Raw genomic sequence first — 27,025 nt, 5'->3', positions numbered from 1 at the left:
CTCCTGTCCACTCTTGTCAAGCTCCCCGGCGTCTGTTTTGTCTCTGGCGTGAAGGCAGAAAGCCCCCACTGCTGTGCAGTCTCCCCAGACCGCAGTGGAGGGGGTTATGAGAACAGCCCTTCTCTGTTCGCTTCTCAAGGACCCGTGTGCCAACTGCACAGCCCTCCTGGCTCCTCCTCTCCCACCACACCCGGGGGCACCTGCCAACCTCCTCAAACATCTCAAGATGTGGCCCAGCTCCACTGCCTCTACAATTTCTTCCTTGATTCCTACAAAACTGTTCACTGGTTGCCTTCCCTGCAGCCCAGCCTCGATCTACTTCCCACGCTGCCCTCGGGAGGGTCTTCCGCAAAGCCACAGGCTGCCATGCCCTTGCTGCAATTCTCATCCCTCTCGTGAGGCCCCGAGCTCCTTGCTCAGGCCCTTAGCTCCCCGTGGATGGAAAGAGGGAGGCAGGAGGAAGGGAGCTCCTTCAGCTGTGTGTCCAGGAACCTTGCCAGGCCCCTCAATGTGTCACTGGTTCTATTGGCAGCACTGGAACCAAGTTGCACTTTAGCTGAAGACACACGATGTTCCACAATCTGTTGGCCACGATGCCCATTAGATCTGGCAGGTTGCTCATCTACTGCCAAGTGTCTTCCCCCGAGGTCAGCTAGTGTGTGAGGACCCCTGGGCACCAGGCAGGCCGGTGGCCAGAGTCTCTGCAGGGCAGGTGCTTACGTCTCATACGTGGTGACTGCCGTGTCCACATCCACAGTAACAGATGTTGTCCCCACTCTTACCAGGTCACCTGTACCTTAACCTCCACCCCGGCTGAGCTCTGCTGGCCTCTTCTGGACTGGACCTCCATGTACCTCTATCTCCAAGAGAGCCACAATCCTGTGTCCACCCAGCAGGCAGGACAACATGGCCATTTTGTCTGTGGGGTTTGTGCCCAGTCGGGGTTGGAGACACTGTCCATTGGCAAACAGACCACCATGATTCTGGGTGGACATGTCCCTGGGTCTCGGCGTGAGGGCAGTGGCAGGAGAGAAGGTGGGACAGTAGCAAGGCCCCAGGGCGGCAGATGGCAGCCCCCCGGAGCACTGAGCCCCACGCTGGGGTGGGTTTAGCGCCCGTCCCATACGCTTGCTTGAGAATCTGCAACACGAGAAGAACAACTTGATTAGCTTGGAGAATTTTCTCTAAAATCCAAACACTGCTTACAGAGCAAGACTTCACCGCCAAAGGAGCGGCTTCACCCTGAACTGGCCTCTGGGCTTTGCATCCCTGGGACTGGCCCAGAATCACCAGCATCCAGCTCGTCTCCCAGTGGGACAACCCCTGCCAAACACCTCATGCTCAAGAGGGTGCAGGCACGTGGACTATTACTCAGCCATGAAAAAGAATAAAATCTTGCCATTTGCAACAACGCAGATGGAACTGGAGAGTGCTGTGCTAAACAAAGCAAGTCAGTCAGAGGAAGACAAATACCCTATGATTTCACTCGTGTGTGGAATTTAAGAAAGAAAACAAATGGGCAAAGGGAAAAAGAGACAGAGAGACAAACCAAGAAACAGACTCAACTACAAGGAACACACTGCTGGTCACCAGAGGGGAGGTGGGTGGGGGTGGAGAGTGATGGATATTCAGGAGCCCACTTGTGGTGTTGAAAACAATTAAACTAAAACAAAGCACCCCACACCCCGCTCCAGAGAGAATGCCTCTGTGGGCCTCCCTTCTGGCCTTTCCCTCCGTCCACTGTTCCCTCTCTTCCACTTTTCCTCTTTTCTCTCAATTTAATTCACTATAATGACACACTCACAGGCGAACACATTCCCCTTGGAAACCCAAACATCAAGAGCCAGAGCTGAAGGCCCTCGACCACCCCCAGCACCACTGCCGTTGTGTTGTGTGTCCACAGAAACTGCTGCCTGTGTATTCGCGTGCCTGTGTTTATACAGAGAATTATAGCCCCTGCCTCATAATTTTCTTGTTAGCAGCAAGATATGCTTCTTGTTCTATAACTTGCCATTTTCAGTCTCTGGAAGACGGTGACTTGGAGACCTTCAACCTACCTGATGCGCTGCCCTGGTGAGAGGCGCCATAGCTTGGCCATGACCCAAACAGTGGTCTTCAAGGCATGCCTCATTGTTGCTGTGGTTCAGGCTACAGTGAGGACAGGGAACGTCCACCACAGGCAACACCACGTGCCAGACCGCAGACACAGTTGCCGGGGCCGACAGCGCGGATGTGGAGTGACCACTTGAGAGCTACAGTGTCTCCGTTTGGGCGCCAAGAAAGTTCTGCACCTAGACAGTGGTAATGGTCACATGACATCAAGAACGTCCTCAGTGCCACTGAATTGTTCACTTTAAACGGTTAAGGGGCACCTGGGTGACTCAGTTGGTTAAGCATCCGACTTCAGCCCAGGTCACGATCTCTCAGTTTGTGGGTTCAAGCCCCATGTCAGGCTCTGTGCTGACAGCTCAGAGTCTGGGGCCTGCTTCAGATTCTGTGTGTCCCTTTCTCTGCCCTCCTCTGCTTGCGCTCTGTCTCTCTCAAAAATAAATAAACATTAAAAAACTTTTTACAAAATAAAAATAAAATAAAATGGTTAAAATAGGGACATGTGGGTGGCTCAGTTGGTTAAGCATCTGACTCTAGATCTCAGCTCAGGTCTTGATCTCACGGTCTTGAGTTCAAGCCCCACACCGGGATCTGTGCTGGGGAAGAATCCTACTTTAAAAAAAATGTAAAATGGTTAAAATAGTAAACTTTATGTTATGGGTATTTTACCACAATAAGGAAACGTAGAAATGCTGTGGGAGAATATTAAGTCACATACCCTTGAATAGATACAACTTTTATTTGCAAATTCTTTGTTCTGTTTTTGTTTTAATTTTTTTTTTTCAACGTTTATTTATTTTTGGGATAGAGAGAGACAGAGCATGAACGGGGGAGGGGCAGAGAGAGAGGGAGACACAGAATCGGAAACAGGCTCCAGGCTCTGAGCCATCAGCCCAGAGCCCGACGCGGGGCTCGAACTCCCGGACCGCGAGATCGTGACCTGGCTGAAGTCGGACGCTTAACCGACTGCGCCACCCAGGCGCCCCTGTTTTAATTTTTTTAATGTTTATTTATTTTTGGGAAAGAGACAGAGCACCAGCGGGGAAGGGCAGAGAGAGAAGGAGACCCAGAATCCGAAGCAGGCTCCAAGCTGGAGGCCCAGAATCACTGCTGGGACAACCCTCCCAGCCTGGAGGCTATGCATGGGGCCACGTCCAGCTCTGCTCTGCCATCCACAGGCCCATGATGTGGGGCGATCCCCCCCTCGCTGCACCTGCTTTCTCCTCTGTACATGAGGGTCAGCACCATCACCTCCAAGGAGACTTCCAGTGCTGTGTTTCCACAAGGAACCAGCACTCGGAGTGTGCACTTGGCATTTCGTTGTCTGGCAGACATTCCCCACCACAGCCCCGTAGGGAAGTAAGTTCTTGTCTGCTGAACCTCGAGAAGGGACAGCTAACGTCAACACCTCTTATCTCTGTCCTGTACCCACTCTGTGCTGCGGCCACCGCCCTCAGGTTCAGAGGCCCCCAGGACTTCTGAGTTCCTCTAAGTGACAGGATCTGGAGCTGGGTCCCAGTGGGTTTACGCCCTCACTCGCTGCGTCACACAGCAGCCTGGCTCTTTAAAACCAGGCCACCCTCGGCTCCGGCTACTGTCCCCCATCCTGAGCACAGGAGGACCCAGACTGTGCCTGCACAAGGGGATGTGGTTTGTTTCTTCTGAATCAGTCCCGAGGGGACTCCCTCGGCAGTTTAAGGACCACCTGCAATGTTTCCAGGACTTGAGAAGAAGCTTCAATCTGCCAAAAAATTGTTTAAGTGGTACTGTGTATTTATTCTTGATTGTGAATCTCTTGCTATAGTTGGAGAGATTCACTTTACAAAATTAGTGGAATACAATGACTTAGATCATGAAAGTTTTTATTTGCTAGGTCAAAAGTTATTGAGCAGTTTTGAATTTTAAGGGGTTTAATCAGCTTCAGTGTTCACAGAGAGAGCAGGGCAGGGAAGGGAGTAGGGGCTAGGACTCTGTGGCTGAAGTCCACGTACATGAGTTCTGCAGCTCAGGGCAGGTGCAAGGGCAGAGATGTGCCCCGTCCTCTCTGGACCACCAGCAGACGCCTCCAAATACCTGCCAGGAAGGCAGAGGACAGCACGGCTCTCCTCTGAGGTGGGTGCTGCCACACTTGTCACCTCTCCTGACCCCAAGGAAGTGAGACAGGCCCCCTGTTGCTCCCATCTCCCTCTGGCTGATGCACCTTCGGTCCTGGGTTTGCATGTGGTCACGTCCGTGGTGGCCTGCTGCCCCCCAGAGCCCAGTGCCCTTAAGTTCTGCCATTTCTGTCTGTCTGGGTCACGTACCCTGGCTGTGCCCTGGGAGGGGGTCGTGTGCAAGTCTGTCCTGGACATTAGGGAGAGTTTGAAAGTTACCGGCTTCTGCTTTTTGAGGGAATATGTTGTTATGATAAGTTGCAATTTCATAAACCAACAACTGACCACACACTGTCCAGGGTCAGTTCTTCCGTGGCCGGAAAGGAGAGCAGGGTGGGAGTTTTCTGCGTCTTCACAAGAGCGGAGGGTTTGCCCTACGGTGCTTCTATGTTCCCACTGCTCTCCTCTGACCCTCAGACTTCAGCCTCTGCTCTTCTTGGGCCCCTCATGTTCACAGCACAGCCCAACCCAAGGGCAGCAGATCATAAATAGCTCATTCTGTGCACTATTCTCTTTTCTGCAATGGGAAAAGCCTGAAAGGGTCTGACTTCAGGTCCAGTTGCCAGAATGATGTATTTAATGACACTTCCAAGAATGTCCCTATTAATACCACATTACTGCACAGAGCAGGAGCAGTATCTTCCTTCAGAAGATAGACTGGCTACCCCATGCTTGCTGGTCTTTCCAACATGAAAATCCCTTGGGTTGTAAAAATGAGGATGCTGGGACCCATTCACACCTGATATTTTAAGCAGAAATATTTTTCTTAAGACTGTGAACTTCCCCTGTGAACTTGGGGAAGGTTTGTACATTTGCTGGACAAAGTCATCATTAGAACAGTGACAATACAACATGTCACCTGTTTGTCATAGGAAACCCTTTAAGAAGTGCTTTACTGACAGACTTAACTGGTTCACAGTGTCCTTCTGTTCAGGCAGGTCTGGGCTCGGGATGGAAGAAAGAGACTCTCCCACTCAGCAGTAGGTAATACTGTCATCTGATCTGCAATAGGGTTACTTGTCTGCACGTGTGAAGTATGCTTGTGGGGGGTATGGTCCTGATACTGGGTCCGGTTAACGGGACACCGTGTAACCCCATCCACTGGAGCAACTGTGTCTTTCTGAAGTGTCCAGCCTTCTCCATAAGCCTGACATTTATGCACTTGTCATTTACAGGCTCATCCTTGAAATATCTCTTGTGTCTGTTTTCGTACAACAAATATTATTAAGGAATATGAAATACATCTGCAGTTGTGCTAAGTTCCAAAGGGCCAGCATGGAATCAGCATGGACAAGGGCTACGGACAAGGTCACCCCTACAGAATCAGTTGATGCTGCCTTGACCTGGCCTTGGGTGTATCATTCCCAGGACTGGGCAGTCATCGGGGCAGAATCAGCAACCTGGGCTCTGGGAAACCCCTTGATCTGCTCCTTCTTTGTGTGTCTGCCCTGGACCCCTCAGCCTGGGACCTCCTCCTTGCTTCCAGGACTGCCTGAACCACCACCGGCCTTCCTCTTCTGGTCTTGACTCTGCCCACCAGCCTGGACCTCATGTCTGTCCCCATTGGTGACTTACTCTCCCACCTGACTGCAGACCACCCTTCCCTGAACCTGGGCTCCTGCTTCCCCCAGCAGCAGCCCCTGTCCCCTAAGCAGAGCCCAGGCTCCATGTTGGGGTCTGACGTTCACTTAGGTGGAAGCTCCCATCTGGGGCAGGGGATGTGCAGAGGGTTGGGGGACCAGGCAGAGGGAGCAGAATAGGACACTTTGAGGGAGAGGGGAGAAGAACAGGGGTGAGGCTGGACACTCCCTGGCCAGGATGGGATATGGGGACACTTTAAGGCCCACTGTGGACGCTGTACATCATGCTCCTGAAGGGTTCTAGCAGGGACAGGGTGAGGTCAGACAATCACTGCGGGAGACCACTGCACCAGGTAGGGGTGTGGGTACAGGGGTGTGGGGGGCAGGGAGGTAGTCCTGAGTGTAGGGACGTGGGGGGTGGGGAGGTAGTCCTGAGTGCAGGAGGTGGAAGGGTAAGTGCTCCTACCCGTTTCCCTGAGAGGAGCTTGTTAGCTGGTGATGCCTGAGTCTAATGAAATAAGAAATTTGGTAAATTCCAGGAGAGTCTGACATATGAAGTTATCTTGACCAGAAAGAGTCTGGACAGACCAAAGCCCATGAGTAATCGGATGCTGGTGACACAATTCCCACTGCATGGCTTCTCAGAAGTGCCGCCGTTCCAGGCTCTCCTCTTCATTCTCTTCTTCTGCCTCTACGCCGTGGCACTCTGTGGCAACTCCCTCCTCGTGGTGGCCATCACCCTCAGCTCCAGGCTCCACACCCCCATGTACTTCTTCCTGGCCAACCTGTCTGTGCTGGATCTTGTCTGCACATGCACCATGGTGCCCAAGGGAGCCTGGTGGAGGAGAAGAGGAGCATCTCCTACTGGAGCTGCATGGCCCTGCATGGTTGTGGGCGGTGGCAGGGGATGTGCTGCTCTTCACTGCCGTGGCCTACGACCGCTACATGGCCATCTGTCAACCACTGCACTACAGCTCCATGATGACCCCCAGGGTGTGTGCAGCGCGGGCTGGAGTCGTGTGGGCATCGGCATGCTTGGCGCTGGAGTCAATGCCTGCCTGATGTCACGGCGGACCTTCCGTGGGCCCAACGTGATTGGCCACGTCTTCTGTGGGATCCTTCCTCTGCTGCTGCTCTCCTGCTCCTCCACATATGTGAACAACATCATGGCAATTATAGCTGACGTCTTCTTTGCCATGTTGAACTTCCTGCTCACCATGGTGTCCTACGGGTTCATCATGTCCACCATCCTGAGGGTTCGAACAGCCGAGGGGAAGCAGCGGGCCTTCTCCACCTGTTCCTCCCATCTCATTGCAGCCACCTTGTACTACTTCACCATCATCTACACCTACTTGAGCCCTGGCTCCAGCCACTCCCCAGGGACGGGCAAGGTGGTGGCTGTGCTTTACTCCACTGTGAGCCCCACCTTGAACCCTCTCATCTACAGCCTGAAGAACAAGGATATCAAGGCAGCTCTCAGGAAGGTCTTGATGCACATGGCCAAAAATCTGTAAATGGGCAATTTCTAAAGTTCGCGTTCTTTGTTGCTCTCTGACCCCTGAATCTTATGTGTCCTACCTGTTATAAACACCCTCTTTCTATGTGAGTTGCCATTGACACCTTCAAAACAGCTTTGTTGAGGAAATATTCCTCTGCGGATTCTCCACGGCATCCTAGTGAGATGTGGCTTTCAGCCGCCTGTTACTGAAAGTTTGCAGTTCCCAGAATATGACACACATTAACACACAACGGATGCATTGGTTCCTTCTGAGATCCCTGGGATTTCTCACCAACCCAGAGTCTCTGCCTATGTCTTATTGACCTTCAGGAGGTGGGAGCTGGCTCAGTTCCATTAAAAGTGCCCCTGTAGAGGGGCGCCTGGATGGCGCAGTCGGTTAAGCATCCGACTTCAGCCAGGTCACGATCTCGCGGTCCGGGAGTTCGAGCCCCACGTCGGTCTCTGGGCTGATGGCTCAGAGCCTGGAGCCTGTTTCCAATTCTGTGTCTCCCTCTCTCTCTGCCCCTCCCCCGTTCATGCTCTGTCTCTCTCTGTCCCAAAAATAAATAAACGTTGAAAAAAAAATTAAAAAAAAAAAAAAAAGTGCCCCTGTAGAGCTGCCCAGAGTTCTGCTTAGCCACGTGGGTCTCGGTCCTGAACCACCGAGGATGTCTCTCCTACGATAGTTGCTTTTGTGTGCCAACCTGACTGGGCTGCAGCACACCAGACAGCTGGTCAAACATTATTTCTGGGTGTGCTTGTGAGGGTGTCTCTGGAAGAGATGAACATTTGAACGGGAAAACTGGATAAAGAAGACTGTCCTCACCAGCGGGGATGGGCGTCATTCAGTCCAGTGACGGCCAGAATGGAACAAAAAAGGGAAGGAAGAGTATACTTGCTTCTTTGGCTTTCAGACCCAGAATCGGACTTACATGTTGCCCCCCAACTTACAGGCCTTCAGACTTGGACTGAATTATTCCATCAGTTCTTCTAGGTCCCCAGTTTACAGATGGCTGGTAGTGAGGACTTCCATAACTGCATGAGCCAATTCAATAATGAGCCTCCATATGTATGTATATGTGTATTGCATGCTATATTGTATAATGCCGTTCATGTAATTACACATATATTAGTTATACTATGTTATACATATGTGTGTATGTGCATATTATATGTGTTTGTGTGTGTGTGTGTGTGTGTATAAATCATCATAAGCCCAGAAGTATGTATATCTCCCACTGGTTCTGTTTCTCCAGAGAACCCTAAGACATCTCCCTTCCCATCTAATGATGGCCCTGGAATCTCTGGTCCAAGGATAGGATAAGAACCTCATGACCCAAGGCAACATGCCTCCTTGAGTCTTGTGGACACATTATTCCTGCACGAAATGCTATTTGCCTGGTTAGCTTATGCTCTTTTCACATCCCAGCTGCATGTTAAATCCCTGATTTCCCCCTAACCAGACTGAGTCAGCTCCCTCCACCGTCTGCCCTCCTAGTGCCTTCTCATTTCCCTTAGAGCTACTCATTCAGTTGATTACTTAATTAATATCTCTCATACTGGGTTTCATTAAGAGAGGGGCTATAGTTTGTGCTCACCATTGTATCCTCAGCAAGAAAACAGGACCTGGAACACAATAGGTGATAACTAAATGACACGTGATCCACAGGACTGTCTTACTTTGCACATCTATTCAAGGTGAAGATGCACATATCTACTATACAACAATTTCACTCCTGTGTGTACAACACAGGGTCACAGTTGTTTATTCCATCACTTTGTGCAGGAGCAAAAAAGTGGAAACTACCTAACCACCCGCCCATGGGAAGATAAATTAGCAAGCCATGGATTCATCACACATTGATTATCATCCCAAATCCATACATATTAATGTGGACACACATCACATGTGGACTGTCATGTTGGATGTGCCTTTTCCACAGGGACACACAGCAAAAGCATAATGTCAAGTAAGGAAAGCAAGTAGAAAGTGACGGCAGACAGGTGGCAAGCATTGCCGTATTTATAAAAATATTGAAATAATACATCGTATTGTTTACTAAAATAAATATATGCAAAAACATATGAAATGATGTTCGGTCTTCAGAATAGCAGTCACATCTGGGGTGCAAGGAGGGAGAGAGATTAAATGGGAAACTTGAGTTGCTCTGTGATGTTTTCTTACACAGAGATATAAAGCAAATGTGGCAAGAAGTCAGCATCTTGTTACACGTATACATTTGAAATTTCACATAATTAAAAATAGTTTTAATTTTACTGTTAATTTTTACTACTAAAAAAGGAATCACTTGGAAAGCTCATTAAAACCTAATGAATCAGGGGCGCCTGGGTGGCGCAGTCGGTTAAGCGTCCGACTTCAGCCAGGTCACGATCTCGCGGTCCGTGAGTTCGAGCCCCGCGTCAGGCTCTGGGCTGATGGCTCAGAGCCTGGAGCCTGTTTCCGATTCTGTGTCTCCCTCTCTCTCTGCCCCTCCCCTGTTCATGATCTCTCTCTGTCCCAAAAATAAAATTAAAACGTTGAAAGAAAAAAAAAAAACCTAATGAATCAGAGTCTGCATTTTAACAGGCTCCTTGGGTGATGCCTGTGTAAACCAAGGTGTGAGTACTCCTGATCCAGGGTAAAAGCACGACTTTCCTGTATTGTCATGGATCTGATACTCTCCCTCAACCCGGAGAAAGCTGAGGACCCCCTCAACTAAATTCCTCCATTTAGCAGATAATTTTTAATTTTCACTCAGCAGAAATACTCATATACTGTTTGTTTAAAGAGAAGTTGCCAGTCTCATAATGTGAGGTTTCAGAGGTACCCTTCTCAGTGAGTGTAGGCAGCTCAGCTGGTTGGCAAGTGCATCGTGTCCCCCAGAACACCCCGTTTCCTCTCAATGGCCTGCAGGCCATGGGTCATCTCCCCACTGCAAGGCCCAGCCACAGGCAGCTCCCAGAGGCTCCATGAAGGTTATGTTTCACTGCTTTTGGAGGGTCACCACACGGCACATGAGTCCCTCTGTGATCAGGTCCTGATGTACCACTGGCAGCACGGTCACGCTGTGGGAAGGCTGTAGAGGACCACACACTGCCTCGGATGGTAACACAGTACTTGAGCTCTGAAGATAGTATTACAGGGAAAAGATTTCTTCCAAATCCTATCAAAATATAAATCACAGGAATGCTTCCAACCACCATCCAGCCATCTGCATTTCTATCATTCTCAGCTTGCCTGACTCCAAAAGATAAATGAACCGGCTACAGAATGTTACACAGCACTGGCAGCTTGTGAGTCAGCAGGATCAAAACGGTTTCAACCGGCCCCTCCGGACCACTTTAGTCACTTAGAATTCATCTCCCAATTTTCTTAATGTTTATTTATTTTGAGAGAGCGAGCGAGTGAGAGAGCACAAGCAGGGGAGGGGCAGAGAGAGAGAGAGAGAGAGTGAATTCTAAGCAGGTTCTATGCTGTCAGCACAGAGCCCAACATGGGGCTTGATCTCACAGACTGTGAGATCATGACCTGAGCCATAACCGAGAGTCAGAGGCTTAACCGACCGAGCCACCCAGGCACCCCTAGCCAGGCATTTATTGATGGAAATTTGATTACTTCATTTTTGTCATAAAAATGCTACACTTGGTATTTTCATAAATATTTGAGCACTGGGTATTTATGCAGAACACAGTCTGGGAAGGGGGATGAATCTTGGAAGGGATATTTATGAACACTGACAAATTTTATTTGTTCACAAAATACAAACAATGTACACATGTATTAATTTCCCCTTCTCTTCACCAAAATTTTCAATCTGAAAGTGAAATTTTATTTCATCATTGATGTAACCTGCACTCATTGTTCCTCCTCTGTGACATGTGTTTGCCCACCGTCGTGATTCATAGAGACTTCACATACTCCGTGGAGGATGCAGAAGGGCTGTAGGTCAGATGCAAGGCCAACTTAGCTGCAGAATAAAGACTACTCTAGACAACCCCAGGGCACTTACATGTAACCTTAAAAGCAGCAAACAGATCAGCAACCCATTAGTTTCCTGCCAGAAAAACTACAAAAACAGGCACAGCCCTCTGCACTGGGGAAGGGCAGGGAGCACTCTGCACTGTGGCAGGGGAGGGAGCACTCTGCACGGGGGAAGGGCAGGGAGAACTCCGCATTGGGGAAGGACGGGGAGCACTCCACACTGGGGAAGGACAGGGAGCACTCCTTACTGGTGAAGGGACGGGGAGCACTCTGCACTGGGGAAGGGACAGGGAGCACTCCGCACTGGGCAGGGACAGGGAGCACTCTGCACGGGGGAAGGGCAGGGGAGCACTCTCCACTGGAGAAGGGCAGGGGAGCACTCCTAACCAGGGAAGGGCAGGGAGCACTCTGTACTGTGGCAGGGGAGGGAGCACTCTGCACTCTGCAGGGCAGCACTCAACACTGGGGAAGGGCAGGGAGCACTCCACATTGGGGAAGGATGGGGAGCACTCCACACTGGGGAAGGACAGGGAGCACTCCTTACTGGTGAAGGGACGGGGAGCACTCTGCACTGGGGAAGGGACAGGGAACAGTCTGCACCTGGGGAAGGGACGGGGAGCATTCCGCACTGGGGAAGGGACAGGGAGCAGTCTGCACTGGGGTAGGGCAGCACAGATGGAGGAGCCCTGCATCCTTCCTCTAAGTCCCAACCTACTCGGGCTGCTCAGCTGACATCCTTACTCTGCTCCCCATATATCTTCCAGGTCTCCTGTCCCATACTCAGACCCCTACACCACTGCCTGCCTGCTCATTTCTCTCCCTCCTGACCCCAGGGACACCCTCCTGCTGCACATCTTCCCCCAACCCCCAGGCCCCAAGGATATCCAGTGTGAGTGGGGTGGGAGGGGAGGGCAGGGCAGGTATGGTCAGGGTGAGGTCACGGTGAATGTGGTCAGAGAGGGTCGAGTGGGGAGGATGCGATCAGGAATGAAGATGTGAGGGTTAGGGTGGGGAGGGTGTGGTCGGGGTGTGGTCGTGGTGGGTGTGGTCAGAGGAAGGTGTGAGGGTGGGGTGGGGTGTGGTCATGGAGGGAGGGTGTGGTTAGAGGAAGGTGTGAGGGTGGGGGTAAGGAGGGTGTGGTTGAAAAGGGCTGGGTCCTTCCTGGAGTACTGGGGACTCTGGCACAAGGGAACGCCGGAACACCACTGCAGATGTGAGGAGGGGCGGCAAGGAGCTGGTTCACTGGCTACCCCACCCCAGTGCGTGCCCACCCCAGTGCGTGCAGTGAGGAAGTCGGACACACTCGGCCCGCATCCGACCAGGGTGAAGCGGGGAGGAAACACAACCTGGGCTGTGGTGGGGCCTGAGGAATGCTTCTGAGATGAATTCATGGGTGAATGAGGAACTTCAAAGGGAGTTTAATGACATCTCTCTTAGAAATGAAGATAATGAAAGACCCCGGGGCCTGGGTTCTCTCCCCACTCTGGTCTCGCTGACTGACGTCCCATGGCCAGCACACTGTCATCAGGTCCTAGGGCACGCCGCATCTTCTGTCTCAGCAGGAGCTTGGGGGCCCAGGCTGCAAGGAACCCCACCTGTGTTGAAGGAGAGAGACGCACGTTGGGCCCCCTGGAAACCCCTCAGAGCCCCCACGGTCTCTGGGCCCTGCTGTGTCACTGCACCCTGAAGCCAGAACGTCAGACAAGAACAGGACGGCATGAGCCGGGGCCACCCTCCCACCCTTTCTGCTCAGGCCCCCTGCAGCCGACTGAGACAAGGTGCTAGAAGGACCCTGTGGGCAGCCACAAAAAGAAACCCAAATAAAACTCCAGGATCCTCCCTGGACTCCACGTCCACCCACGAGAAGATTCCAGTCTAAGGAGCAACTTTGAAGGGACAGCTGAATCCCCTAATGTCCAAGCCTGGACACAGCAGTGAGGGTCACGGACTCGTGGAGAGGTGGCTCTCAGGGTCTTTAAATGTAGGCGCTGGCCAGAGCAGAGCCCTGGGCGTAAGAGTACAGCAGGAACAGCAGCGCAGGCGCCAAGGCGCAGAGGTGCACACCGGCGGGGTTCAGGGGCGCGTCCTCCTCCTCAGGGCCCTGTTCTGGTTCCCCAGCGTCATCATACTCCTCCTCCAGGGCCAGGTTCAGGGACACTCTGGGCCCCTCATCTTTCTCCCCCGTGGGAACAACTCCGATGTCCTCATAAACACCCTCCGAGGGCAGACTCCCCAACATTCTGGAACCTGCAAAGGGCATGCCACAGCTTCTAGGACAGGCGCTCTCACAGTCTGGGCCCACCCGCTGCTGGCCCCGTGGGGTGTCTCACGCGTGCCCACCCAGAGCCACGTCCCAGACCGCCGGGGCAGTTGGCCCTACTACACAGATGACATGGGGAATCGGGATACCCCTGGGGCCTTGTCCTCACACCCAGGCACCCCTCAGAAGCAGAGCAGGGCCCAGGGTCCCCTGACCCCAACCACTCCTGGGCCCATGAGTGTCACTGAGAAGTTGCCATGCAGCAGGGTTCCAGGTGGGACCTGGCAGAAAGGGCCTGTGATGGGCTGGGGTCTCCAAGTATGCCCCCAACCTCCCTCCCCCACAGTCCTGTGTCACCCGCCCCGGCCACACCCACCTACCCTGGCAGACTCTCCTTCCACGGAACCACTGCACCCCCAGGACCAGGGAGACGATGACCAGGAGGGTGCCCAGGACAAGGCAAAAGGTCATGGGCAGGTTCCCAGCCTTGAGGGCAGTTGGAGGGGTGAGGGGGGCGCCTGTGAGGACAGTGAGAGGCGGGGTCTCCCCTGTGTGTCTGTGCTGCCTGGGGTATTGTGACCTTGGGCCTGGGCCACCTGAACCTTTCGGGGAGGGGGAGGGCACCCAAAGGAGATGGCCCTGGTGCTCCTCCCCCAGAGATGGCCCAGAGGTCACAGGACTGAAGTCACAGGGCCAGGGTCAGGAGGGAGGGGGGAGACCACAGTGTTCCAGGGTCAAATGCCCCCAGTGGGTAAAAGAAAGACCCCGGAGAAGTGGCTGGGCCTACTGTCCCTCCCCATGGTTCTCTGCCCAGGCTAGCACAGGAGGACAGAGTGGGCGGTCCTGACCCTCCTGACCCTCCTGACCCTGGCCTGATCAGCCTAAAGAGTGGCTGGCTGCAGCCCTGGCACCCACCGGAGACTGCCCCTCTGTGCAGAGCCCACGGCAGGGCCCCTCTGGGTCGGGGCCAGACAAGAGGGCGTGACCTGAGCCCTGAGGGAGAGCACACCTACCTGATGCCCATCCCGGTGTTGGTGGCCGAGCCGTGGTCCCCCTGTCACCTGCAGGAGAAATGGGAGGGACTCCCAGGAAGAGAGGCAGCCGCAGCCCTGGGCAGCCCAGACCCTCCACCCAGACCCTCAGGAAGTGTCCCAGCCCCACTCAGCCTGATCCCAGCATGGCATGGGACAGCCGCAGATGCAGCCAGAAGGACCCAGCACAGGGACGGCCTCAGGGCCATGTTCTGTGTGGGGAGACCCCCTCCCCAGCCCCAGGCAAACCCTCCCACCCACCTGTGCCCCCTCCCCTCCCCACTCACGGGAGCAGTGCACGCCCGCGTCCTCCTTGTGCCCACAGTCTCCGAGTCCCCACGGCTCTGCGGGGCAGTTCCACAGAGACGCCTCGCTGCCCCGGCACCCCACCTCGTCCAGCCACACGGGCCCTGAGCCTGGGCCAAAGGCGGCCCCGGCAAGGGCACCCACAGCTGGGCCACAGCCCAGCTGGCGGCATACCACCTCCGCGTCTGCCAGGTCCCAGGAATCGTCACACACGGTGCCCCAGGAGCCAGCGTGCCAGAGCTCCACGCGGCCCGAGCAGCTGTCCTTGCCTCCACGCACACGCAGCATGCCCTCCCCTGGAAGAGGGGGCTGTGGTCACTGCAGGGCAGGACCGAGGTGAAGAGTGCACAAGGAGGCGGACAGAAGGGTACCTGGGCAGCTGTGGGCGGATGAGCAGTTGGTCTCCCCAGAATCCTGCGTCATTTTCTCTGACAATCCTACGGAATTAAACAGCGACCATCCCTCTGTAAACGCCCTGAAAGCTTCAGAATGAAGTGTGTGGAGCCTGAGTGACCTCCAGGCCCTAAGTCACAGATCAATGGCAGCCTTGCAGATGACTTGTCAGAAATCGCCAGAGACCCACCTGCACAGGTGACCCAAGCCTCCTCTCCGTGGGCACAGGAGCGTGGGTGCCATGGTGCCGAGGGGCATTGCCACAGTGTGGAGTTTCTCAGCTTGCGACACTCGATGTTGTCCAGCCAGGAAGTGCCCACGCCAGTGTGGACAGGCATGTTCTCTAGCCAGCCCTGCTCCCCACAGCCCAGCTGCTTGCAGATGATGGACAAGGAGATGTCTTTCAGGGCATTACTGCACACGGCGCCCCACGTCCCATTGTAGAACACATCTAGCCACCCAGCACACTGGTGGGTGCCACCTCGCAGCCTCAGGGCCACTGACCCTGGAAGACAAAAGCAGTCGGGCCAGGAGAAATCTCCAAAGGATGACCCCAAAATGAGAGGGTCCCAGCACTAAGATCAATGCTGCTCAGGGGCATCGAACCCAGTGAGCCCCCAGCAAGAACCTTAAATCAGTCATGTGTCCCCGTGGCAACCTCCCACCCCAAGGATGCAGGTAGTGGTTAATCTCAGGTGATCAGATTTAACTGCCAGCTGTAACATCTTAGCAGGTGTCACCTGATTGCCCAGAAATCCACCCTTGGAAATCATTCAAAAAAGAATAATCTTTTGCACAAGATGATCAATTTAGCAGTGATTATAAAAAGTTTTTTTAAAAATCAGCAAAACTAAAAGGCAACTGACAGATGGGAGAAGATATTTGCAAATGTCATATCGGATAAAGGGTTAGTATCCAAAATCTATAAAGAACTTATCAAACTCAACACCCAAAAAACAAGTAATCCAGTGAAGAAGTGGGCAAAAGACATGAATAGACACTTCTCCAAAGAAGACATCCAGATAGCCAACTGACACATGAAAAAATGTTCAACATCACTCGTCATCAGGGAAATACAAATTAAAACCGCAATGAGATACCACCTCACACCTGTCAGAATGGCTAACGTTAACAACTCAGGCAACAACAGATGTTGGCGAGGACGCGAAGAGAGAGGACCTCTTTTGCATTGTTGGTGGCAACGCAAGCTGGTGCAGCCACTCTGGAAAACAGTATGGAGGTTCCTCAAAAAACTAAAAATAGAACTACACTACCACCCAGCAATTGCGCTAACTAGGCATTTATCCACGGGATACAGGTGTGCTGTTTGAAGGGACACAGGTACCCCCATGTTTGTAGCAGTGCTATCAACAATAGCCAAAGTATGGAAAGAGCCCAAATGTCCATCGATGGATGAACAGATAAAGAAGATGTGGTTTAGGGGTGCCTGGGTGGCTCAGTCGGTTAAGCGTCCAACTTCAGCTCAGGTCATGATCTCACGGCTCGTGGGTTCGAGCCCCGCATCGGGCTCTGTGCTGACAGCTCAGAGACTGGAGCCTGTTTCAGATTCTGTGTCTCCCTCTCTCTCTGCCCCTCCCCTGTTCACACTCTGTCTCTGTCTCAAAACTAAATAAGCATTTTTTTAAAAAAGGTGTGGTATATATATATATATATATATATATATATATATATATATATACAATGGAGTATTCCTCGGCAATCAAAAAAAATGAAATCTTGCCATTTGCAACTACGTGGGTGGAACCGGAGGGTGTTATGCTAAGTGAAATTAGTCAGAGAAAGACAAAAATCATATGACTTCACTCATATGAGGACTTTAAGAGACAAAACCGATGAACGTAAGGGAAGGGAAACAAAAATAATATAAAAACAGGGAGGGGGACAAAACGTAAGAGACTCATAAATATGGAGAACAAACTGAGGGTTACGGGAGAGGTTGTGGGAGGGGGATGGGCTACATGGGTAAGGGGCAGTAAGGAATCTGCTCCGGAAATCATTGTTGCACTCTATGCTAACTAATTGGATGCAAATTTTAAAAAATAAAAAATAAAAATAAAAGCAAAAAAAAAAGTAACGAGTGCAGAGTTCTATGTTTGGAGACCGCAGCAGCCCTGGCTGGTCAGGGCCCAAGCCCTCAAGCAGAGTAATCTCCACAACGGTGTGACGAAGCAAGGAGACTATACTATCACCAATAATAAAGTATTTGATAGCCCTTTAAAATTATCTTTTGAATGTCTGATACGTCAAAAATACCTCCACAGGATAAATGGAGACAGTAAGATATGAATTGCATGTGACAGAGTCATAACCAATTAAAATGTAAATAACCTTTAAAAAACAAAAGCACTTGAAGGAAGTACATCCATGACAGATTACCAACATGGCCACAAAGGTCTGCTGCCTGTACCCACAGCCCTAGAAAGGAGTCTGTGTCCCCACCCCCCAACTCTGGGCTGCCCTGGGACTTCAGCCGACTGACCACATGGCGTAAGAGCGACCCTCGCTCCTTCCAGGCCTGGGCTTCCCATGCACCTCGTCTGCTTCCGCTCTCGATTTGGGAACACTGCTTCCATGTTGAATTGTGACAGAAACAGAGAGTCCCCCACCCCTGCCCACAGCCAGCCCCCAGCAGCAGAGTCCTGTCAGTCGGCAAGTGACCAGCAGCCTGAGGGAGCCCATGAGACAAGGCGGAGGAGAACTGCAGTCACAAAGGCCGCTTGGAATGTGCATCGGAGCACGGAGGCCCAGTGTAGACGCTAAGCCAGTCAGTGATGTGCACAGTACCTGGAAACTCTCCCAGAATTCATGAGGAAGAGCAGACTCCCCAAAAGATAATGAATAAAAAGGGTGGGGAAGAGGTAAAATGATGAGCCCAAGTGTTACTTGAAAAGAAACAGGACGATTGAAATGAATGCAATCATCTGAGACACAGTTGAGGGAACGGCCGAAATCACTGAGAAGAAACCACACCCCAATGCTCACCCCACCCCTGGAGAAGAGCCTGAAGACGCCCCGGGAGGCTGCCCTGTACACACCCCTCCCAGGTTCCCCAGTGACCGCAGAACCCCGTCCCTCAAGAATGGTCACACCCAGACAAGACCAACGTAAGGAACCTCAGATATGCACAAGCTGAAAAGCAAAGACGCTCCAAACACCACCTTTCCTGCAGCTCACAGAAACACGGGCCAGGAGCTGGGGGGAGAACCCTCCCGCACAAATGTGAGACCAGCCTGTGAGCAGCGGGGAGAGACCCGGCTGTGCCCGGCCCGGCCCGCAGCAGCGTGGCAGCAAGAGGACGGTGCAGTACACGGTGGGGGCCCCATTCGGGAAGGGGTCAGTGGGGTCTGTGGAAGGCCCAGGGAAGCCCCGCGGAAGTCCCGTGGAAGGCCACGGAAGGCCTGGGCGCACAAAGACAGTGCACCGCTCGATACCCAGCCGCCCCAACTACCCTCACCCACCTGAGCAGACGACGCCGGCGTCCTCCTTGTGCCCGCAGTCCCGCGGGCCCCGGCCCCCTGACGGGCACCGCCACAGCGCAGACTCGTGGCCCCTGCAGCCCAGCTCGGCCATCCAGATGCGCCCCGCCCCGGCACCGAAGGGCGCGGCGCCCAGGGCGCGGAGGGCGCGGCCGCAGCCCAGCTGCCGGCAGACCACCTGGGCGTCCCGCAGGTCCCAGCCGTCGTCACACACGGTGCCCCAGTCGCCCCCGTGCAGCACCTCCACGCGCCCCGCGCAGCGGTGGGGCCCCGCGGCCAGTCGCACCCGCCGGCTCCCTGCGGAGACACCGCGTCAGGGCGGCGGGCCCAGGGGCCGAGGGGCGGGCGGCCCGGGCCTCACTCACCCGAACACACGACGCCCGCGTCCCGCGAGGCCCCCACGGGCACCAGCGGGGACGCGGACACGTTGCACTGGGTCAGGCGGGTCTCAGTGCCCAGACACAGCGCGCGGCTCAGCCCCACGGGGAGCGCCCCGCGCCCAGGCGCCGGAGCGTCGTACGCCCGGTCGGCCTGTCCGCACCCCAGCTGCCTGCACACCACGCGGGCGCCACGCAGGTCCCACGCGTCGTCCAGGACGCGGCCCCACACCCCGTCCAGGGAGACCTCCACGCGGCCATCGCAGCGGCTCTGTCCGTCCCTCAGCCTCAGGGCGTGGGGGAGACCTGGGGAGACCGGCGGACGAGACAGGGTGTCGGGGGAGGGGCCCTGCGCCTGCAAAGGGGAGAGGACCACCCCTCCCCGCAGGACCCCTCCCACTCCCAGCCTCCAGCACCCACCTGAGCAGACGGCGGTGGCTGCGTTTCCCGGGGCACAGGCCCGGGCCCCCAGGGTGGTTACTGGGCAATTCCATAAGTAGGGCTCTGTCCCCACACAGTGAAACACATCAGGCCAGATGGGAGCGTCCCCGACCCCAAAGTGGCCTCCTCGGGGTGTGGCCACCGCGCTGCCACAGTTGAGCTGGTGGCAGAGGACGGTGGCATCCGCTAAGTCCCAGTGGGCAGCACAGAGGGGTGCCCAGGCCCCCTGCACCTGGAGCTCCACGCGTCCCTCACAGCTGCTGCTGCCATTAACCAGCTGGAACTCTAAAGAAGGGGCTAGGGGTCAGCGCCTCCCTCACCCGCAGACCCAGCTTGGGGCAGTTTCTTCCGGTTGCACCCAGTGTGGTGACCACAGAGCCAGGCCCTTGCCTCCCCAGCCCCCTACCCACCTCAGCCCCCCGCATCCAGATCATGCCTCTCTGCAGATGGGCCTACAGTCTGTGGTACAGCCTTAGCGGGGAACACAGTCCTCTCTTCCCTCCCCCCTCAACCCCCAGAAACAACACTTCCTAGCCAAGGACACGCACACCCCCAACTGGCCAGAGGGGCCTTCACGAGCCTAGCTTAGAGCCCCCAGGCAGAGTCATTGAGGGAGGCTGGCAGGGAAGGGGGCAAGGCTGAGCCTCAGATCCCACCCTCCCAGCCTCACCTGAGCACCTGAGCCCGGCGTCCTGGTGGTGCCCACACTGGCGCCCAGGCCCCCGAGGGCAGTGGAACAGCAGAGACTCATTGCCTGTACAACGGAAGGCCTCTGTCCACACGAGCCCAGAGCCCTGGCCGAAGTGGGCGCCCCCAGGAGTGGACACAGCAGAACCACACTGCAGCTCCCGGCACACCACATGGGCCGTCGCCCGGTCCAGGTCAGCATCACAGACGGTGCCCCAGGTCAGGCCGCGCCTCACTTCCAGACGCCCAGCACAGGGGTGCTCACCGCCCTCCAGCCGGGCTTCCATGTGTCCTGGGGGAGACACAAACTCTCAGTTAGGGATAAGTGTTCTCAGGTGAGCAGTTCAGCCACCTCCCTGGACCACAGGAGACTCTGGCCAGGGTAGACCATCCGGGACCAGGCAGTGGGTCTGCAAGTCCTGGGCAGAAACTGATAGCCAAAGACCCATACACCCTGCACCCAGAACAGAGGAGGGGTCCCTGGTCACTTCCCTGAGGTCAGAGGTCAGAGTCACCTCCTACAGGTGCCCACATGTGTGACATAGCCTCTGCCTGCCCAAGGCAGTGGCATCAAGGTCCTGTATAGTCTTGGAGGCCAGGTCAAGGCACCTCCCCGGCCACAGAACGCTGCCTTCTTAGGGGCACCAAGGAGGCTGGCCTGTCCGTCTCACGTTAGCCTGCCCTAATTCCCAGAACACAGCCAGAATCTGAGGGTCAATTCGCTTGCCCCTTTGAGACAGGACTGGGAGGGGGTGACCACCAGCCACCTTGACTCCTACTGGACACACAATAATCAGAGCACAGATGCTGCAGGACAGACAGGGCCCCACGCCCACCCCCACCCCCACCCCCAGGCCCGGGTTTCTGAGCCAGCACACCTCTGCTGGGACGTAGGCACAGACCTGAGCCCACCACACACCCACCGGCGAACCATCCACCAGCACTTCCTGTGCCCTCTCTTCTAGGCCTCTGTCTGCAACAACCCTGAGCTAGAGAGCATCGGATCTTCCCAGCACAGTGCCTTCCTCCCTGCCTTCCCTCGCCTGCCCAGCCCGCTCTTAGTCCCTCTGGAACAGCAGGCTGCACAGGCATCGAGAGGGGGACACACTGTGAGATGTGAGGACAGAGCATCCCCCAAGGGTCTGCACCGCCCCCCCCCCCCCCCCCAGAGCCTGGCTGTGCCCGGCGGGCCTCACCTGAGCAGACCACCTCAGCATCGTGCTGGAAGTCACAGCCCCTGCGCAGGCGGTTGTTGAGTCTACAGTTCCGGATGGTCGGCTCGGTGCCCCGGCACGTCATATACTTCCCAACGACGCCCTCATCCTGGCGGGGAGCCTGAAGTGCAGGCCCACACCCCAGCTCCCGGCAGAACACCGTGGCCTCCTCTTCATGGAGGCCACAGAGGCGATCCACCCCGTTCACATTCCTGATCTCGGGGAGTCCGGAGCAGGGGCTGCGGCCCTTTACCAGCCGGATCTCCCGAAAAGTGCCATCTGAGAAGCACAGGCCCACATTACCGAAGGCGCGGACTCCGCGGGCCCCGTGGTCCCTTGGAACCCATGGCCTGCCCCAGCGACCAGACGTTGCCATCTGGGCAAGCAGCCCCTACCTGGGCCTCCGCCCTGGGCCTGGGTTACAGGCTGAGACCAACCCTGCTCCTTCAAGAGGGTCATCGCTGGCTGAGAGGGCCCTTTCTGGGTGGGTCACAGAGGACCCCTCGCTCAGAGGGATCTATGCCTCGTTTAACATTCTGCCGTCATTGTCTTGAAAATCTTGTTGTTGAACGAGGATCCCTGCATTTTCCCTTCATCCTGGGCCCATAAACCATGTCATGGGTCAGCTTCAGAGACAGGATGCTGTAAGGGGGCCTCAGGAGCTCCCTGTCACATAAGTGCCCAGAGACAGCAGAAGACCCTCACGACAGACCTCACAGGAAAAGCATTTGCCTCCTGGTCACTTTTGAAATCATGTTGAGATACCTAATGTTAAATACCTACGGTGGGGGGTGGGGGTGGGGCAGGGACAGGGGTGTCAGGCCCTCAGGCATCTAGAAGACAAGGTGTCTCTGACCCTCCCCCCCCCATCTGTTTTCTGCATCTCCACGTTCCCGCATTACTGTTTTACTTAGTTGTTCACTGTTTCTCCCGGGACAGTACAGGCTCCATGCAGCAGGACTTTTGTCTGGTTTATTCACAGCTGCATATGGCCAAGCACCTAGAATAGAGCCTTGCGAATAAGCATCTGTTGGGTGAAAGACGAAGGGCCCCTTACAGGAGTGACCGAGTCATGAGAGACTGGAACCAAGACAGGTCAGCATGGTCTGGTGCCCTGGGAGGAGCCCCCCACCTCCGCCACAGAGCCGCCAGACCCTCTCTCCACCCCTCCCCCAGACCCACCAGCTTCCTCCTCCTCCCCCTCCCCCTCCCCCCCAGGCCTACCCACCTCCTCCTCCTCCCCCCAGACCCGCCCATCTCCTCCTCCTCCTCCCCCTCCCCCCCAGACCTGCGCTCCTCCTCCGCCTGCATTAGACCCTCTCTCTGCCCCTCCCCCAGGGCCACCCACCTCCTCCTTCTCCCCCTCTTCCCCCAGACCTGGCTCCTCCTCCCCCTGCACTAGACCCTCTCTCCCCCTCTCCACCAAGCCCTCCTCCCCCTCCTCCCCCAGACTCACCCTCCTCCTCCTCTTCCCCCTCCTGTTCAGACTTACTCGCACACAGAGCGACCACCACCCACTCATGGGGACACTCGGTCTGTGTCCAGGCCCCAAGGCTGCACTCCCAGAGGGAGGGCTCGTCACCCCTGCAGGACACGTTGTGGAGCCAGGGCCGCACCATCTCCCCGGGCAGTGGGACGTACTTGGGGGCTCCCACAGCATGTCCACAGCCCAGCTGCCTGCAGACCACGGATGCCTCTGCCAACGTCCACTCCTGGTTGCACACGTGTCCCCACTGCCCATCGTGTAGGACTAGCACCACTCCGTCACAGGGACTGTGTCTGTACGCCAGCCTCAGTTCTCTTGGTCCACCTACAGAAGAACAGGCCAGCCTCAGAGGGGCCCGGAACCAGTTCGCGGGGTGGAGGGTGAGCCAGCGCCAGCCGGGAGGTAGGAAGACTCCTACGTTTGCCTGGGGCCACTTCCAAGGCCTTGCTGCAAAGCCTCAGCACAAAGCCAGGTCCCCCTACCCCCACCCCCAATACTCACAGTCCAGAAAGGTGATGGGGTGGAGTCACATGGAAACCCTCCCACTGCCCCCACGCAGCCCTGCATCCTCACCTCCACAGACCCCCTTCCCTCCCGCCAGGACCACGGCCTCTGCTCCCCTCCCAAGCCCTCTGAGGCCCCCACGATGTGGGTGACCCTCACCCTCTTGGCAAGGAAGTGCCCTTGTGTTCCGCTGCCTGGAAGCGGGGTGGCTCTTCCAGGCCACCCCTCCCCACCCCCAATCGTTTCTCCAGTGCAGTAGAGGCACCGGGGCCCCTGACTCTCTGTTTCCTGCCTCACCGGCCGGCCACCTGCCCTTCCAGTTACAATCTCTAGGCCGGCCTCCTCAGGTCTCAGGGTCTCAGCAGCTCCCTGGACCTGAACTTGGACCAACAGGACCTCCCACCAGGGCCACGGATGCACTTCCTCAACCATGCCCCTTCTAGGCCCTGCGCCCTGGTTCTCTCTGCACAGCCTCTCCCCATCACAGCCCCTTGGTCCTCACAATCCCATCCACAGCTGGTGCAGAAGAAACACAACAGCAGCCATGAAGAAGTCTTGCACACAGTCCCAGCCTGGGCCACCCCAGACCACCTCCAGTGCCCACCCTGAACTCATGTGAGGAGGGGACAGAGCACAGACTCCCACATATAGGTCCAGAGAAAGGCATGCCCCTCTCACTGCCCCTCTCACCACCCCCTGATGGTCGTCATTCACCGCTGGCATCCTCCCCCACAGCTTCCTCACACCCTGCCGGCCTGTTCTTCTGCAGACGTAAACGTGCACACATATCTGCATCTTTAACACAAAACAGGATCCCCTCCAGCGTTCCCACACCGCTCCCGCCAGACAGCATCACTGCCCACAGATTCCTGCCACCAGCACCCGGGATGCCCCTACTGTCCAGCCCTGAGGTCACCCTCTTGCTGGACCTTGGATCGGCCTGCCCAACAGAATGTTCTTCCATCAGCTTCCAGAGCACTGGACACCGACTGCTACCCTCTCCTGTCTCTCTGCCCAACTCACATGCGTGCACGTACTCACACACACATGCACACTCTCACACTCTCTGACACTATCACTATCACACACATGCACACTTGCTCACACTCTGACACTATCACACACGCATGCACACTCCCTCACACTCTGACACTATCACACGTGCATACACGCTCTCACACACTCTCTGACACTATCATTATCACACACATGCACACTCTCACACACTCTGACACTATCACACATGCATGCATGCACTCACACATGTGCATGCTCTCATATACTCTCTGACACACTATCACACATATGCATGCATGCACTCACTCTGACACTCACACACACATGCATGCTATCACACTCTGATACTATCACTATCACACACATGCACGCTCTCACACACTCCCTACCACACACACACACACACACACACACACACAAACACACACATGCATGCTCTCACACCCTCTCTGACACATACTATCACACACTCACCCAGAGGCTCTGTGTTACTGTATGCAGTACCCCCAGGGGTCATTCTGTCACATCCAGCCTCTCTGTGCTGTTCCACCTGACAGAACCCCTCTCTACAGGCTCCTGCCCATGATTCTGCCTCTTGTCTTCTAGACCCGGCAGCCCTCACACCCCTGGGCCCCCTCCCCAGGTTGTTGCCACTCCCTGGAACAGTGAGTGAGCTGGGGATCACCCTCAATGCCAGGTGCAGCCAGCTTTCACACTCCCCCACCAGCACCCCAGCCCCAGGGACAGGGGTGGAGCAGCCCCTCTGCTGGACCTATCACCACCTCATGTCCATCGGGGTCACTGGGACCAGGCGCTACCCATGCCCCCTCATTCCATCCAGGCTCTGACCCAGCTCCGCACCCTGGGTTCACCCTGGAGTTAGGCTCAGTCAGTGTTGGAACAAGAGTCTCTGGGGGTACACACTTTGGAGCCCACATGCCCTCCTGCCCTCCTGTGGACGACCCATCCATGTCCAGGCTGAGCAAGAGCCAGAAAGACATCTGGTCACAGCAGGAGATCCCCATACCCCAGGGTCTCAGCTTCTACAGAACCACCGCCTCCAGGAGCCTCCATAGATGAAGGAAGGAGAAACTTACCAACAGGGACTGCCCTGAGAGTGAGGAGAAGGGTCCCCAGTCCCAAGGCCCAGAGAGCTGCCTTCATGGCACCGTGACCCCCCAGGGCTCAACCAGTTCCTGCTGTTCAACTAGGACAAGAGCAGAGATTTCAGTCCAGAGTGAAATATGCAGAAATAGGAGTCACCAATGGCCTCCAGGAACCAGTGGAGACAGCAAGGGCCTTTCCAGAGCATATCAGGGGCCTCAGAAGCCCTGAGCACATGAGCAAGGGCCCCAGGCTGCGAGTTTCCTCTCACACTGATAACTGCTGACAGACCAGGTTCACTCAGACCCAAAGTCAAGCAGGTAGTCCAATCTGCCCACAACCGCAGCCGCAAAGCTCTGTGTGCCTCTGCCTTCCACCCAAGCCCAGTGGCTCTGACTCCCCACCACAGATAGTGACACAGTGACAACCAACTTCTGGAGACCAGCAAGGACTGAGTGGGAGCCCCACAGCACCAGGAGAATGAGACAGGCCAGGATAGCCTCACAAAGCCCCTAAAAACTGAACCGTCATTGGAACCAAAGCCACAAAAGGCCAGAAGCTACACCCTGAGCTCAAACAGGTGGCTACCTGCCAACCTGGAAAAGTCTCCTAACATCACAACCAAAATTGTCCAAAACACAAGTGAAAATCACTCATCATTTGAAAACATCACACTCAGTGAAAGTTGTCAGACACAAAACACCACCTGTATGACTCCACTGATATGAAACGTCCTGACGAGGCAAATCCACAGACAGAGACAGTGGCTGGGTGGCTGCCAGGGGCTGGAAGGAGGAGAAAATGGAAATGGCTGCTGATATACATATGGGGTTTCCTTGGGGGAGATGAAGATGCTCTGAAATCAACTAGTGGTGATTGCTGCATAATTCTGAGTATGCTAGAAACTACTGGATTATACACTTTTTTCTAAAATTTTGTAATATTTATTTATTTTTGAGAGAGAGAGAGAGAGAGAGAATGACAGAGTGAAGGGTAGGGGCAGAGAGAGAGGGAGACACAGAATCTGAAGCAGGCTCCAGGCTCCGAGCTGTCAACACAGAGCCTGACGCAGGGCTCGAACTCACGAACCGCAAGATCATGGCCTGAGCCAAAGTTGAACTCTCAACTGACTTAGCCACCCAGGCGCCCCTAAAGTTGTTACTTTTTAAAGAACCAAGTGGAGATTATAGAACTGAAAATACAGTAACTGAAGTTGCTTTAAAAAATCACCAAATGATCTCAAGAGTAGAATGGAAATGACAGAGGACAGCATCAGTCAACCTGACGACAAATAGAATTTACCTAATGTAAACAAAAGAGAGAAAACAGACAACAATAATATAGCCTCAGAGACCTCTGGGACAATAACAAAAGATCCATTATTTC

General features: G+C 55.0%; 1 protein-coding gene and 1 pseudogene across 4 annotated transcripts; one reads left to right on the top strand and one right to left on the bottom strand.

Moving 5' to 3' along the window:
• The first annotated feature begins 6,438 nt into the window (after positions 1–6,438).
• On the top strand, positions 6,439–7,356 carry LOC112854708 (olfactory receptor 13A1-like; annotated as a pseudogene).
• A 5,368-nt stretch (positions 7,357–12,724) lies between these two features.
• Positions 12,725–26,051, bottom strand: SCART1 (scavenger receptor family member expressed on T cells 1). Of its 4 annotated transcripts, XM_086681278.1 has the most exons (13): positions 25,633–26,051; positions 23,021–23,338; positions 21,511–21,807; positions 20,298–20,606; positions 19,607–19,912; positions 19,175–19,492; positions 18,792–19,106; positions 15,503–15,817; positions 15,291–15,356; positions 14,901–15,215; positions 14,596–14,643; positions 13,963–14,100; positions 13,272–13,569 (listed from the first exon to the last, which is right to left on the bottom strand). In XM_086681278.1, the coding sequence occupies exons 1-13, from the start codon at positions 25,697–25,699 to the stop codon at positions 13,298–13,300; spliced, it is 3,084 nt and encodes a 1,027-aa protein (XP_086537404.1). In that variant the 5' UTR covers positions 25,700–26,051; the 3' UTR covers positions 13,272–13,297. The 4 variants fall into 4 exon arrangements, with proteins under 4 accessions (XP_086537402.1, XP_086537404.1, XP_086537405.1 ...); XM_086681276.1 differs by lacking the exons at positions 23,021–23,338; positions 25,633–26,051 and adding an exon at positions 12,725–12,917 and having other exon boundaries at positions 13,387–13,569; positions 21,511–22,320; XM_086681279.1 differs by lacking the exon at positions 14,596–14,643 and having other exon boundaries at positions 13,963–14,125; positions 14,875–15,215.
• Between the last annotated feature and the right edge of the window lie 974 nt (positions 26,052–27,025).

This window comes from Puma concolor, chromosome D2 (assembly GCF_028749965.1).
Source record: "Puma concolor isolate L17-30 chromosome D2, mPumCon1.1.hap2, whole genome shotgun sequence".
NCBI lineage: Eukaryota > Metazoa > Chordata > Mammalia > Carnivora > Felidae > Puma > Puma concolor.
Note: the sequence above shows the minus strand (reverse complement) of the source record. Positions and strands in the feature narration are given on the sequence as shown.

Excerpts from the sequence above, each read along its gene's own strand:
- SCART1 (XM_086681279.1), bottom strand. The coding sequence starts at position 25,699 with ATGAAGGCAGCTCTCTGGGCCTTGGGACTGGGGACCCTTCTCCTCACT. Across the intron at positions 21,808-23,020 it reads GGTGGTCGCTCTGTGTGCGA|ATGGCACTTTTCGGGAGATC; the intron begins GTAAGTCTGAAC and ends TGTGCTTCTCAG. Across the intron at positions 19,107-19,174 it reads CGCGGGCGTCGTGTGTTCGG|GGAGCCGGCGGGTGCGACTG; the intron begins GTGAGTGAGGCC and ends GTGTCTCCGCAG.